At 40.0% G+C, this 11,770-nt stretch overlaps 1 protein-coding gene across 8 annotated transcripts; it reads right to left on the reverse strand.

The window, feature by feature from the left end:
* Window positions 1-3,849: 3,849 nt before the first annotated feature.
* Window positions 3,850-11,740, reverse strand: LOC134861947 (NLR family CARD domain-containing protein 3-like). Of its 8 annotated transcripts, none has more exons than XM_063879572.1 (12): window positions 11,644-11,740; window positions 11,165-11,503; window positions 10,475-10,549; window positions 10,345-10,395; window positions 8,434-10,240; window positions 8,093-8,179; window positions 7,680-7,847; window positions 5,947-7,541; window positions 5,631-5,653; window positions 4,692-4,738; window positions 4,485-4,584; window positions 3,850-4,401 (listed from the first exon to the last, which is right to left on the reverse strand). In XM_063879572.1, the coding sequence occupies exons 2-8, from the start codon at window positions 11,487-11,489 to the stop codon at window positions 7,370-7,372; spliced, it is 2,685 nt and encodes an 894-aa protein (XP_063735642.1). In that variant the 5' UTR covers window positions 11,490-11,503; window positions 11,644-11,740; the 3' UTR covers window positions 3,850-4,401; window positions 4,485-4,584; window positions 4,692-4,738; window positions 5,631-5,653; window positions 5,947-7,369. The 8 variants fall into 8 exon arrangements, with proteins under 8 accessions (XP_063735642.1, XP_063735640.1, XP_063735641.1 ...); XM_063879570.1 differs by having other exon boundaries at window positions 4,660-4,738; XM_063879571.1 differs by having other exon boundaries at window positions 5,299-5,653.
* Between the last annotated feature and the right edge of the window lie 30 nt (window positions 11,741-11,770).

The following is an 11,770-nucleotide window of genomic DNA, read 5'->3' on the forward strand; positions in this document are numbered from 1 at the left end:
ATGGACAGCCATTTTGTGTTGCTGCCCAGGGAGTTTGTGGCAGTGCAAAATATGTTGGATGGCTTTTGAGCTGCAAAACTTAATTCCCCAGAGACCACATTTTTCTTATTTGTGGCAACAAAACTGAAGGAAGACGGAAGACTGTCATTTCCATCAATGGTCCAGTTTATAGAGGGGGAAGGGGACGCTTCGGCCATGCAGACACACTTTAAATGTTTCCCTGTCAGGAAGCAGGAGGACTCTGGTAGGATTACAGGGGCATCTAGAAAGACAGGATGTTATGTTATCTAACAAATAATCACAATCACTGACATCTTATTGTATGATATTCAGGGATGCATTGTCAACAAGCTTATAACAGGTTTCCTTCAAAATACATGTTAAGTTTCTGTTAACTTTTTCTAGGGGATTTTAATGGCATGTTTCTCCAATACCGCTATTATCCATTATTTGAACGTTGGCAATAGGCTAACCATAGGAAGCCTTCACCTTAACTATTTCTTGCGTGATAAACTTGAATTGTGTCTTTGCTGTTAATATTTACACTCTTAGTTGTGAAAGATGAAGTAGCTTATATTACAATTTGACTTAACTGAAGTAACTCGAGTAGCTCGCTATGAATTGTGTCAGGTGGTGTATGACCAGGTGCCTTAATGAATGTAGCAACAAAAAAATTATTCAATAAAGTTTTGAATCGCTTCTTGTTACCCAAAGTCTACACCCACAAAATGGAGCCCCGCTTGAACATTGTAGCACTCTGAGAAGCACCTGCCAAGATCCAAAGACAGTGTTAAAGGTGATACTTAACAACCTGATAATAAACATCAGTCCGATTGAAGTTAGATGCTAACGCAATGTTGGCCCTAAGCTAACAGCTACTCCTTTACTCCAGCTCTTGGGTAAATCCAACAATTATGTACATTTATGGCGTCACCCTGTTTGTTTGTTCAAAAGGAACATCTTTTTGAAGTTACAAGAGCAAAGACTGGTAGGAATAAGGATCAACGAAATAACTCCTCACATATGCATAAAAAAGATTAAAAATAAATCTCTTATCAACTAAACTGCTTTGAACTTAAAATGACTGAATTAATTTGAAAAGTGGGCTTATTAACACCTGAATACTACTGTGTAATATGTGTTTACATATATATATATATATTTAAGAAGGAAAATATAAGAAAAGCACAATTTATGTGTGGGCCATGTTAAATTATTCTTTTGAACTTGCTGAGGGCCAATTAAAAATGGACAAAGGGCCGTTGTTGGCCCCCGGGCAGTAGTTTGGACACCCCTGCTCTGGAGAAATAGAGGTAATGGAATATATTTTTTTTTACATTGAACATCCAGATCCAACCACTCGGACTGCCTTGTTCCAATGTCATTGTAAGCGATGCAGGAGAGGGAGGTGTCTCGCGTGATATTGCTGAAGAGTCTTTTTCTCTCAGTTGAATTTATCTGACCCATCTGTGTTCTGAGCCATATGTATGTGTGTGGTTGTGGGTTACTGTTAGCAGCACACTCCAGGCTGACACTGCCACCCTCTATCACAGGTTCCTCTTGCTGTATCAGGGTCACATTCACAGGTTCATCTGTGGATAAAGAAAAAATCAAAACAAACAATAAATAATAAAACATGGCAAGTAAATCTACTCCTGTAATTACCTTATCCAGGTAAACTTTATCACTTACATAAAATGTTGAGTTTTATCTGTTCACTTTCCTTGGTGAAGGTTTTGTACTTTGCATAGCACCACATTTTGCTGTTATGCATTTTAGAGGTTGCTAGTCCATGATATGTCTCTGTATACCACCATTTGCCCTGTACATGCTCGTTGAAAATCCTTGGAGGGGAGTCTTTTAGAAATGGACTTTTGTTCCAATGAAGGGACGGGGGTGAGAAAGGGCAGGAGTGCTTTACGCTGCAGTTAGCCTGGAACATCTCCCCATTCACTATCCGTTTCTGCATGTGAATTTCAATAGCTGTGCTCTCTGGAAGTCAAAACAAAATGATAATGGAATAATGGATAATGGCTTCACCTGGAATTCTTATGATACAAGTTTACAAATACTTAGCCTACTTACCAACAACGATAGTTACAGTTTGATGATGGAATTTCTGAGTTGTTGTTTTAGATTCTGGGTCGATCCAAACATAAATTTGAAGGTTGTTGTCTGATCTTTTAACTTTATCAATCCTCAGGCTGCAGTTTCCCTTTGCAGCTTCACCCAGTACTGATGTGCGTCCTCTGAACTGTTCTTCCACTGCATAGGGACGGTGCCCATCATACACAACAGGATAATTTATGCCATGGTACTGATACCAGATGACCCTAGAATGACATTCTGTCTGACATGGTACCACAGCACAGCTCCCCTCCACTGCAGTAACTCTTTTGGGTACATTGATACTCCAGCTTATCCCCTGCTGAAGCATTGACATGCCTTCATGGAGTGAGAGGAGAGGCGTAGTTTAGTGAGAACCAATGTTTTGTTGCTACTTTTGGTTATGAATAAGAAAGTAGTTACGTGACAACTATAGATCATTCTGCACATGTAACTGAGAGAGCGGATTAACCACAGCGCTAAGTCTGCTGCAGTGTTAACCAAAGCAGAAAATCATTTCTTATTTTCGTGCAAACCAAGTAAAAATAATTCTGAAACAAACCACAGTGGAGGAAATAAGTATTTGATCACGTGGTTTTCCTACCCAAGAACACCATCCCCAGCGTCAAGCATGGAGATGCATTACTTTGCAAATTGGTTTTAAATTGTGTGGCATTGCATTGACACCAAGTTTACACCACTAAGCCTTTTGGTTAAATGTAACGAGAGTAACTCTACACAACAAAAATGAACTTCAACTATGTAATAATAATGTTGGTAGTAAAGAAAGTAGTGATTGCTATTGATTTGTCTTTATATCAGAATTTTGCAGTTTTATTACTTTTCTCTTTCTCAGCAAAACATTTGGTATAGGCCTTGTTCTTTTAAGATGGAATTCACATTTGAAATACTAGCTCATTTTGCTATCTTTTCATGTTTAAAATGTGGAGAAGAAACAAAGCAGATAAAGCTTAATATTACCAATAAACCAGCCGAGCAGTCTAGGCAGCAGTGCAGTTCCCATTGAAGAAAGTAGTCGCTGTACACATTTAGTAAGACACCGTAGACATCAGAATTTCTGAAACACAGCAGTGGTACACATGTTACTTTAATTACAGTTTAGAATATTTTGAGTTGTTTCATTTATGCATATTATTATGGTCTTTGATACCGTGGTACAGGAAACTGTATATAGCCTATGTTTAATGTCGAATCACATCTAACATATTAAGTAAGTCCATATGTTACCGCAAATCCTTTCGAGCGGTCACCTTTAACACTTAAAGGCCCGAAGCACCTCATTATCAAAGTAGCACCTCTACACTATTATTCTGTAATACTGTAGAGTATTGAGAATTTGAAATGCAGGATTCAAGTTTTTCTCTGAGTGATATTGGCAGGAGGACTTACCTTGTCAGATGGTCTGTAGAATAAATGTGTGTGAGATGAGCACCACGTGAGCCTCTGTAAACCCACCATGGTATCAGTATCGAAAAGGAATCTTTGTGAGCTCATCTAGAGCAGTCAGCCAGAGCATTGGTTTTCTGTTCATATTTTTATACAGGCCTGTGACCATATATAGGACTGTGTATAGACTATACAGCCAGTTCACTTTGAACCAAAAGATAGTGTCCAAAAATAATATGCTATAAAAACAAAATATGCCACACTGCAACATAAAGGTGAACAGCAGGGTCGCTTTCAATTAAAACCTGTCAACATCATTATATGAATGAAAGAAAATGTCAATACACAGTGTTTTATATTAATACGCATTACACAATAAAGAATACAAATGGATAATTATCATAAAAATCTATATGCACTTAAATGTGATTAAACGGCATTAACTCAAAAACAAAGGCACATAATTTGTTCTTAAAAATAACAATCAAGACAAACATGCATACAAGAGAGAGAGAAGCATTCACATTAGTATTCTTTTTAAACATTCACACATTATTATTGAATTGGGATCTATTTGTGCATATCATTAATGCCTTCATTCGACCTGGGAATATTTATTTTTCCACCTATTTGTCCACATCTTCAGGCTCCATTTTATTCAGATTTCCCATATCCAGCATTGCTCACAAAACTCCCTCAAATGCCTCTTTTTTTTTTTTCTTATCTTGTTCTTCAAATTCACTCTAGAGTAAATATCACCACTGCCTTTCTCCTTCTCTGGGCTTTTACTGGCTTCTGCATTGGTTGGTCCCAGACTTGGCAAGTTGGTGCTGTTTGTATCAGCTCATTGGTGTTGACGTAGATGTCTTCTTCTGTTGGGTTTGGTACCTGTATACAGTATTAAAGAGACAACATCAGTGCTAATCAGCTAACGAGGAAGAAGAAAACTGCCTGACTTTGAGTGAATGTACCTAATTTCCCTCTCCACTTGTTAGAAGTTGGCTCATGGGAACTGTGCTGGTGTCCCCTATGCCTTGACTCTCCCGAGGGTTGTGCTGAATCTTCAGAATCCTGGCAAATGCAATAGTACAAACACTAGTGTCCACTCAGAGTCCAAATAAATACATGTGAAACACTTTACCCTACCTGACAACAAACAGCATAGCACAAATTAGTACCAGTAGAGTGGAAACTATAGTGTTGAAGACTGGCAACCTCACTCGATCTGAAACAAAGAAGTGATAATATAAGTATAGGAGTTAATTAAGACAAGGAACACATATTTGGGTAAAAGTCTTGACTTGATGTATACAGAAACTCCACTTGCAAAGTTGATCATTCAAATGTTTTATCAGTACTCACCTCTTACACACTTATAATCACTTTGTATTTTTAACTAGAAAGATGTATGTGTAAGTAAGCAGTGTGTGAATGTACAAGTTTAGTTCAAGAAAAAAGGAAATCTACGTAGGTGGATTTATTTAGTCAGACAGTTTCCTAATAAATTCTGAAATTAGTCATTTTAATGCAATGTGCCAGATAGCAGAAAGTTGGCTGTGTTAACACCTCAGGAAATAACACCAGAAATTTCCATCCACTTTCACACACGTACACACATTTGTGAAATGTGTTGAATAACAAACCACCCTTATTACACAGTTTATCTAGTTAGGCCTAGTAATTGTGCCTTTTACTTTTTGCTTGACACCCATTTGTAGTTCCCTTTAATATTGTGTGAATGAGTGTCCTCGTCTACAAGGGAAATTAAGTTCAAATAATACCTACCTTGGACTGAGATATTCATAGTTGTTTCCCTAAAAGTATATTTCAGGGCATTGTTGCATTCCAGTCGCAACAATATATATATTAGTGTAACAGTTTACATGTGATTTAGGGTTGTGGTGCAATCTTTTTTTTGTCAAGTTTCCTGTCAATTTCCCCTTGATTGTATTCTGTCGTGGATTACTGCTCATGAACACAACAGTTCCTTGATGAACTTTCCATTCTGCTTTGCATGTGCTATTCAAATTTGGTAGATAATTGTTGGTTATGTCAAAGGAGCAGGGGATGGTCACACAGGATCCATTGAGAACTTCTATCTTCTGTGGGATAATCACCTCAAACTTCACACACAGGGCACCTAAAACACAACAAACACATATCTGAATAATAGTTCATAACATCTTACAATAATGAGAAATTGGGAGTGTTTTACTGACTCGCTTACCAATAATGCATAACAATCTAGCAATAGTTGTGGGTTAATTTACAACACTTTTTCACCCATTAAAACATAATCTATAATAAAATGGTATGCAAACACTATTTTTTCTGCAGTAGGCCTATTGCATAAACCAATGTGGTGTAAAGTTAGTAAGAGTTTTTGATACATTTTGGAATAATTGATCAAACTGTAAATTAAATGCAACTTACCTTGCAGCACAGAGACAAAGAGAAGGACAGTCATAACTGTTGCCATCTTTGCGTGGGAGGACAGGAAGGAACTGTGGAGATATACTGTATGCAACAATTCACATTTAGAGCATTTTCATCCCTTATTAGGTCGTGAAGACTGTTTATGGAAAGTGATTTATTATACAAGCCATTAGCTCTCTTTTCACCTATGGCAAGCAGACACATATTCACGCATGCATTTTTATTAATTGTATTTATCATTTCATTTAGGCCACATCAAATTTGGAGTCTTGACTCCTATAAATTCAATCTCAAGAAAAATATTGCGATTCTTATGAGTCTTCCAAACCCATGACATTTGGGTTCAACTTTTTCGTCAGGCTCTGTTGAGGTCATGAATATTCCTGGAACTATGCTCTGATCACAATTATATATCCAGGCTAATTTCACCACAGGAATCCCTGTCTGTCCTGTACCTTAAAATGAGAAGGATTTACCCCTAGATGTGTAGCACCTGCAGTACGCTTTGCCCCCACATGATCTCTTTTGGTTACCGCTCCACCACCAGTCCTGACTTATTTGCCCCTCATTCAGTTCTTCATTTCTTGTTGTTTGGCCATATTTGATCCCTTGATTATCCAAAACACCTTTTGTCCCAACCCTAAGCAGCAGCAAAGCATAGGATCCTTTATGGCTCCTGAGCATATATAATTGATAATAAGATCTAATAAATCAGGGAAATGTTTTCAGATTTTAGGTATTGGTAGTATTTTAGCTTAGTAGTATGCAATCTTGATTCTTACAGGATCTGTTTTTCCCTGACCCCTAATTTCCAACAGCGAGGATAAAGAAGAAAGTAACCTAAACCTAACACTAGAGGGCAGCATGTGCATTTGTTGTGAGGAGAAGGGTTATTTCTTGCTGAGAAAGCTGACAGTGTTGCTCTTCCTCCCTTTGTTGTAGTTGCTTAAAGTAACATCAGTTTTGGTTACTGTTCGAGGGATTCCAAGTAGCTGAACACAAGTGTGACTAAATGCAATCATAAACACGTAATGAAAAATGGAAGAAATGTGTTGATGCTTGAGTCAGGAGCTGGGCTCTTCTCATGTTCCTCACCATAAAGAATCAAGCAGATAAAAAGATATAAGTATGTTGATAGAGTTGTAGAAGAAGGCTCAAAGCCAAACATTAGGATATGTCTGACTGTTGGTTGACTCATGGTGGATGCCTTGAAACCAGCTACTACTTATATGGAGACCCCAACCTTTTACAAACACTTGCTACAAAACTTGTCTCCCTCCGGTTGGATTTGGAGAAGACTTCAGCAGCTCCAAAATATTTTTCTTGAGCTCCTTAGCTTTCTCCGCATTCTTTCCTTTCTCCACCTGCTCTTCTGCCACCTGGAGCCCTCTCAGCACAGACTGGAGGGCGTCTGCATTCTTCACTGAATCCATCTGATCTCTGTCTTCCCGGATCTCCTCCACCCAGTCCAGGTATGCCTGAAGTAATCCCAGGTCATCCACAAAATTTGCGATAATCCGGAGTCAGGTCGACATTTTTCCAGCTCCCTCAGCCTTGTCCTCCCCACCTCTCCGATGTCATTCCCAACAATGCTGATGGAAGAGAAAAAAGAGACAGGTAAGAGATTACAAAGTATTACCTTTCAAAGCAGACTGTACACTAGACGGCAGTATTTCCATATATTATAACAATGAGAACGCTGAGCAGAAGTCTATGTATTTCAATCTTACGTCAGTGTCCTCAGAGATTTGTTTTTGCCGAGGCAGTTGACAATGTTTTCTGTTCCTCGTTCTGTGATGCCGGTGATGTCTAGATAAAGTTCCTCCACAGTGGTGTTGTACTCAAGAGCGTTCCAGAGCTCCAACACCCCGTCTGGTCCCAGGTTATTGCCACACATACTGTGTACATGCAGAGAGGAATTGTGTTGCAATTAAAAACATAAAGTATAATGTTTCATATCAAGGGCTTTGTGACAGAAGGCAGGGTCAATCGTGTTCAGTCCCCTAAAACAAAGGCCTTAGAAAACATATTGAAATACAATCTGCTGAGGATAGTTAAAGTTGTTTGTTTTATTTTGTATTAGTTATAACCTTATTCAACGTTTTATTACGATAGCTCTAACATATACTCTGTAATGACTTACAAGAGCTTCTTCACTTGGCACTCATTTGACTTCAGAACTGCAGATTCCAAAATAGCAGCTTGTCTATCCAGGCAGTTGTATCTCAAACTGAAAAAAATAGAAAAAAGACAAATTAACATTGATTTAGGCTGATGATTCCTTTCCTTTCTAATGCATATTATGCTCAGGCTCACAGTGGAGCTGACCTTAATCCCAGGATGCATTAGATATAAATGAAGGGAATGAAAACCCAGGTTGGCAGTCTCTCCAAACAATTCAAATCCAGACTTGTTTTTATTGTCCGGTAGTGCAATTGTAATTTCTCATCTATTTGAAAGGTTAATGTAGAGTCAGTTACTCACTAGAGAGATTCACAGCGATGTAGGATTGGCCATAGTCTTTTTAGGCCTCTGTTTCCAATGTTGGAGTAGCCCAAGTTGAGCTCTTGGAGCTTGTGTGGAGAGAACTGCAGCACGTAATGTATGGCTGCACAGTCCACTACGCTCAGCTTCATTTTAAACAGGTACAGTTTCTTTATCGCTGGTGCTGCCAGGCTGGTGGCTTCCTTCGTGTGAAACTCCATCAGGCAGTGGAGAAGATTTAGGGAAGCCTGGTTCTTTAGCTTCCTGTCCTTAAATTGCTCTTGGAACCACACACCCAGCCTGGTGGGGATGCCATCCCCTTGCTCCATTGGGGAAACTACAAGGCCATCCAACTGACCTGCCAGCCGAGCTCGGAGCATCCCGAAGAAGAAACGTGTGAACATCTGGAGACTCTCCAGCTTGTCTATGTTGAGATCTGTGTTTTTCAGAGGTGCAGCTGTGGAGGATGGTGGGCATAGCCCGAAGCACCAGAAGTCAAGAGCTTGGATTAAGTCCTCCTGACTGAAGAGGTTAATGGCACAGTAGAGTGAAGCCAGATGTTCTTGAACAGTCAAGTGAAAGAAAGAAAACATCTCCACTGTTTCCTCTTTGAGAGGCTGGAGGATTTGACAGAGAAAGGTGCTCTGAAGATCAGCAGGTTTAACATCATACTTCTCCAAATCTGCTCTGCTGAACATGATCTTCTTCTGAAGAAGGTTTTCATAGGCCAGTTTTCCCAACTTTGTCAGTTGTTGCTTTGCTAGGGAGAGAACCTCAGATCTTGGGGTGCTTCTCTCTGCACTCCCCCTTAGTGCATGGTGCTTGACTGCTGTAAACAGGTAGCAGAAGTAAACCTCGCTGACCGTTCTGGGCGGGTTTAGATCCAGAGACTTTGAGTCACCAACATCTGGATTTTCTGAAGAGAAGAACTCAGCCATAGCGGTACAGATGATGTAACAATAAAGAGGAATGAAAGACAGCACAAAAAGGCTGTCATTGTTCAAGATATAATCATAGACTTGTTTAGCAACTTTTCCATCTTTGTAGAACTTGGTGGTATATTCTTTCACCTGGTCCTCCTCGAAGCCCAGCACCACACAACATCTTTGGAAGAAATGCTTGGGTGCCTTAGTAGACGGTCTTGTTGTGAGAATGACCGATGCCTCTGGGAGAAGGCTTCCCTTGATTAAAGCCACAATCAGCTCTGACACTGGCACCTTCGAGCGAAAGTCAATGTTTTTGTCAGGACTGTTCCAGTCCAAGTTGAATTTGAACTCATCCAACCCATCCAAGATGAAGAGCAAAGAGCCTGGGGAAGTGAACAGTTCAGGTAGTGCATCCTTTAAGTACCGGAACCGTTCTCCAAGCAGCTCCTGTAAGCTCAGCGGAGCTTCAATCAGATTGAGCTCTCTGAAGCGCAGGTCAAAAATGCAGGTGAAATCACGCATGTTCTTCCCGATCGCCCACTCATAGACGAGTCTCTGTACTGCTACGCTCTTTCCAATACCAGCAATACCCTTCACTTTAACCCTTTTAGGGGGCCGTCCTGATGTTCCTTGGGGGTCCAATAGTTGGCACGGCCGGATACGCTGGCAAGCCTGATGGACATAGATGCGAGCCCGTCTGCTCGCCAGGTCAAAATACTCATGTTGGTTGTCAACAAAGTCATCATCTTCTGTCACGAAAAGGTCAGTGTAGCGGATCTCGATGTGAGAAGCTGAGTTTGAAGTCTCTCCCGCTCCCTCTGAGTAACACTTAAACTGCTCTGTGCGTTTCAGCAGGGTTGTTTTATGGGCAGAAATAGGAACTGTATGGAAGACAGCAAGATGAAATATGTTGCAAACAAACTTAAATTACACTTCAGTTTTTTATTTATGATAAATATTTAAAACTGGACCTAAGAGTACATACCTCGGAGGTTGGGCAGCTTTACACTCCTGCTAAGTTTCAGTTGTTCTTTTGCTGCACAATAAAGATAATTTCATCTAAATGCAATTTAAAAAAACATACAACTGCAAAGAAAAAACATTATAAATGATACCTTTTGATTCAGTGGCCAGGGTAAATCCTTTGCTCTTTCCTTTGAACAGCTTAGTAAAACCTTTGGGCTTCTTTTCTGTGGATTAAACAGGATGCATGTGCTTACATATTTGATATATGATATTCAACAGTGTAATTTCAAGATGGTTTGAATACCATGCATGTATTTATAATGTCAGATTCACAGGAGACTTTGTTGCCTGGGCATGTATTCAATACAACTGATCTCATACGAAAAACAGTACAAGGAGTCCACAGACATGCTACCAACTCTGTCAGACTGTCAGTGCTTTGAGATAAATACTAACATGCTTACAAAGGCCATGCCAACTTGCTTTCATTTAGCATGGGATATGTTGATTATAAATTGTTAAGATCATTCTGGACAAAAGTGGGATACTGAAGGGTAAGAATTGTCATCCCTATAGAGCCACATTGGTATCATGATGGCAAAAAATGTAACTTATGATATATTCTTTGAGCGTTTACACACTCCTTAATTGCCAAAGTCGGCAGAAATTACTTGGCAAGACATCACTGATTATTGTACCGTGTTAATAATCTTCTCAACCTCTGCATGGTACTCAGGCAGTAAAACTTTATTGTCTGCAGTTCCAGTTTGTAACTTCTTTTCACTTTAAATGCACCTGTTAAAAAATCAGTCCTCAACAGTATATTAAAGCAACCTCACCTTCAAATGTTAAAGGTTCAGGCGCTGTCTTACTGACACCGTCCCTGCAGTGTCTCTCCACCCAGAGCTGGAGATCTCGGCAGTAATAGTCCTGCACCTCCCTCAGCACCTGCAGGAACTTTTGGCTGCTCTCCTCAGTGGCACACACCATCTCCATTGCCTGGGCCACAGCATTGGATGGTGACCTCTCAAGCAGGGACAGGTAGTGGGCAGGAGAAAGCACCTCAGCATCACGCAGCCAACGCAGCAAGGGTGCCGGGTGATCCAGGGTCCAGCTCAGCAGCAAGTCCCTCTGAGACCGGAGCAACTGCTGAGCTGAGCTCATGGCTTTGGAATACACTGTCAGGAGGAATACAATAAATACATGGTACACACACATCAAGAGGAACATGCCATACTTATAATTTACACTCAGTAAACTATTATGAAAACTCAATATGAGAAATACATAACCATGCTTATCAATTTTAAATGCTTACCTTAAATAAAGATGTTATTGTAATGTTCTATGTCACTTTTCCTCTCGTCTCAGTTATGCCATTGCACTCGTGTGTAGGGAGTGCTGATAGTGATCTGTCTAAAGGTACAGGGAGGAGGAGTGCATTG

This window comes from Eleginops maclovinus, chromosome 3, assembly GCF_036324505.1.
Source record: "Eleginops maclovinus isolate JMC-PN-2008 ecotype Puerto Natales chromosome 3, JC_Emac_rtc_rv5, whole genome shotgun sequence".
NCBI classification, from domain to species: Eukaryota; Metazoa; Chordata; class Actinopteri; order Perciformes; family Eleginopidae; genus Eleginops; species Eleginops maclovinus.

Bases quoted from the DNA above. Each gene is read 5' to 3' on its own strand.
- LOC134861947 (XM_063879572.1), bottom strand. From the start codon at position 11,489: ATGAGCTCAGCTCAGCAGTTGCTCCGGTCTCAGAGGGACTTGCTGCTG. The intron at 10,241-10,344 runs GTATGTACTCTT...TCTTCCATACAG, and splicing joins AAAGCTGCCCAACCTCCGAG to TTCCTATTTCTGCCCATAAA. The intron at 7,848-8,092 runs GTAAGTCATTAC...GCATGTACACAG, and splicing joins TGCCAAGTGAAGAAGCTCTT to TATGTGTGGCAATAACCTGG.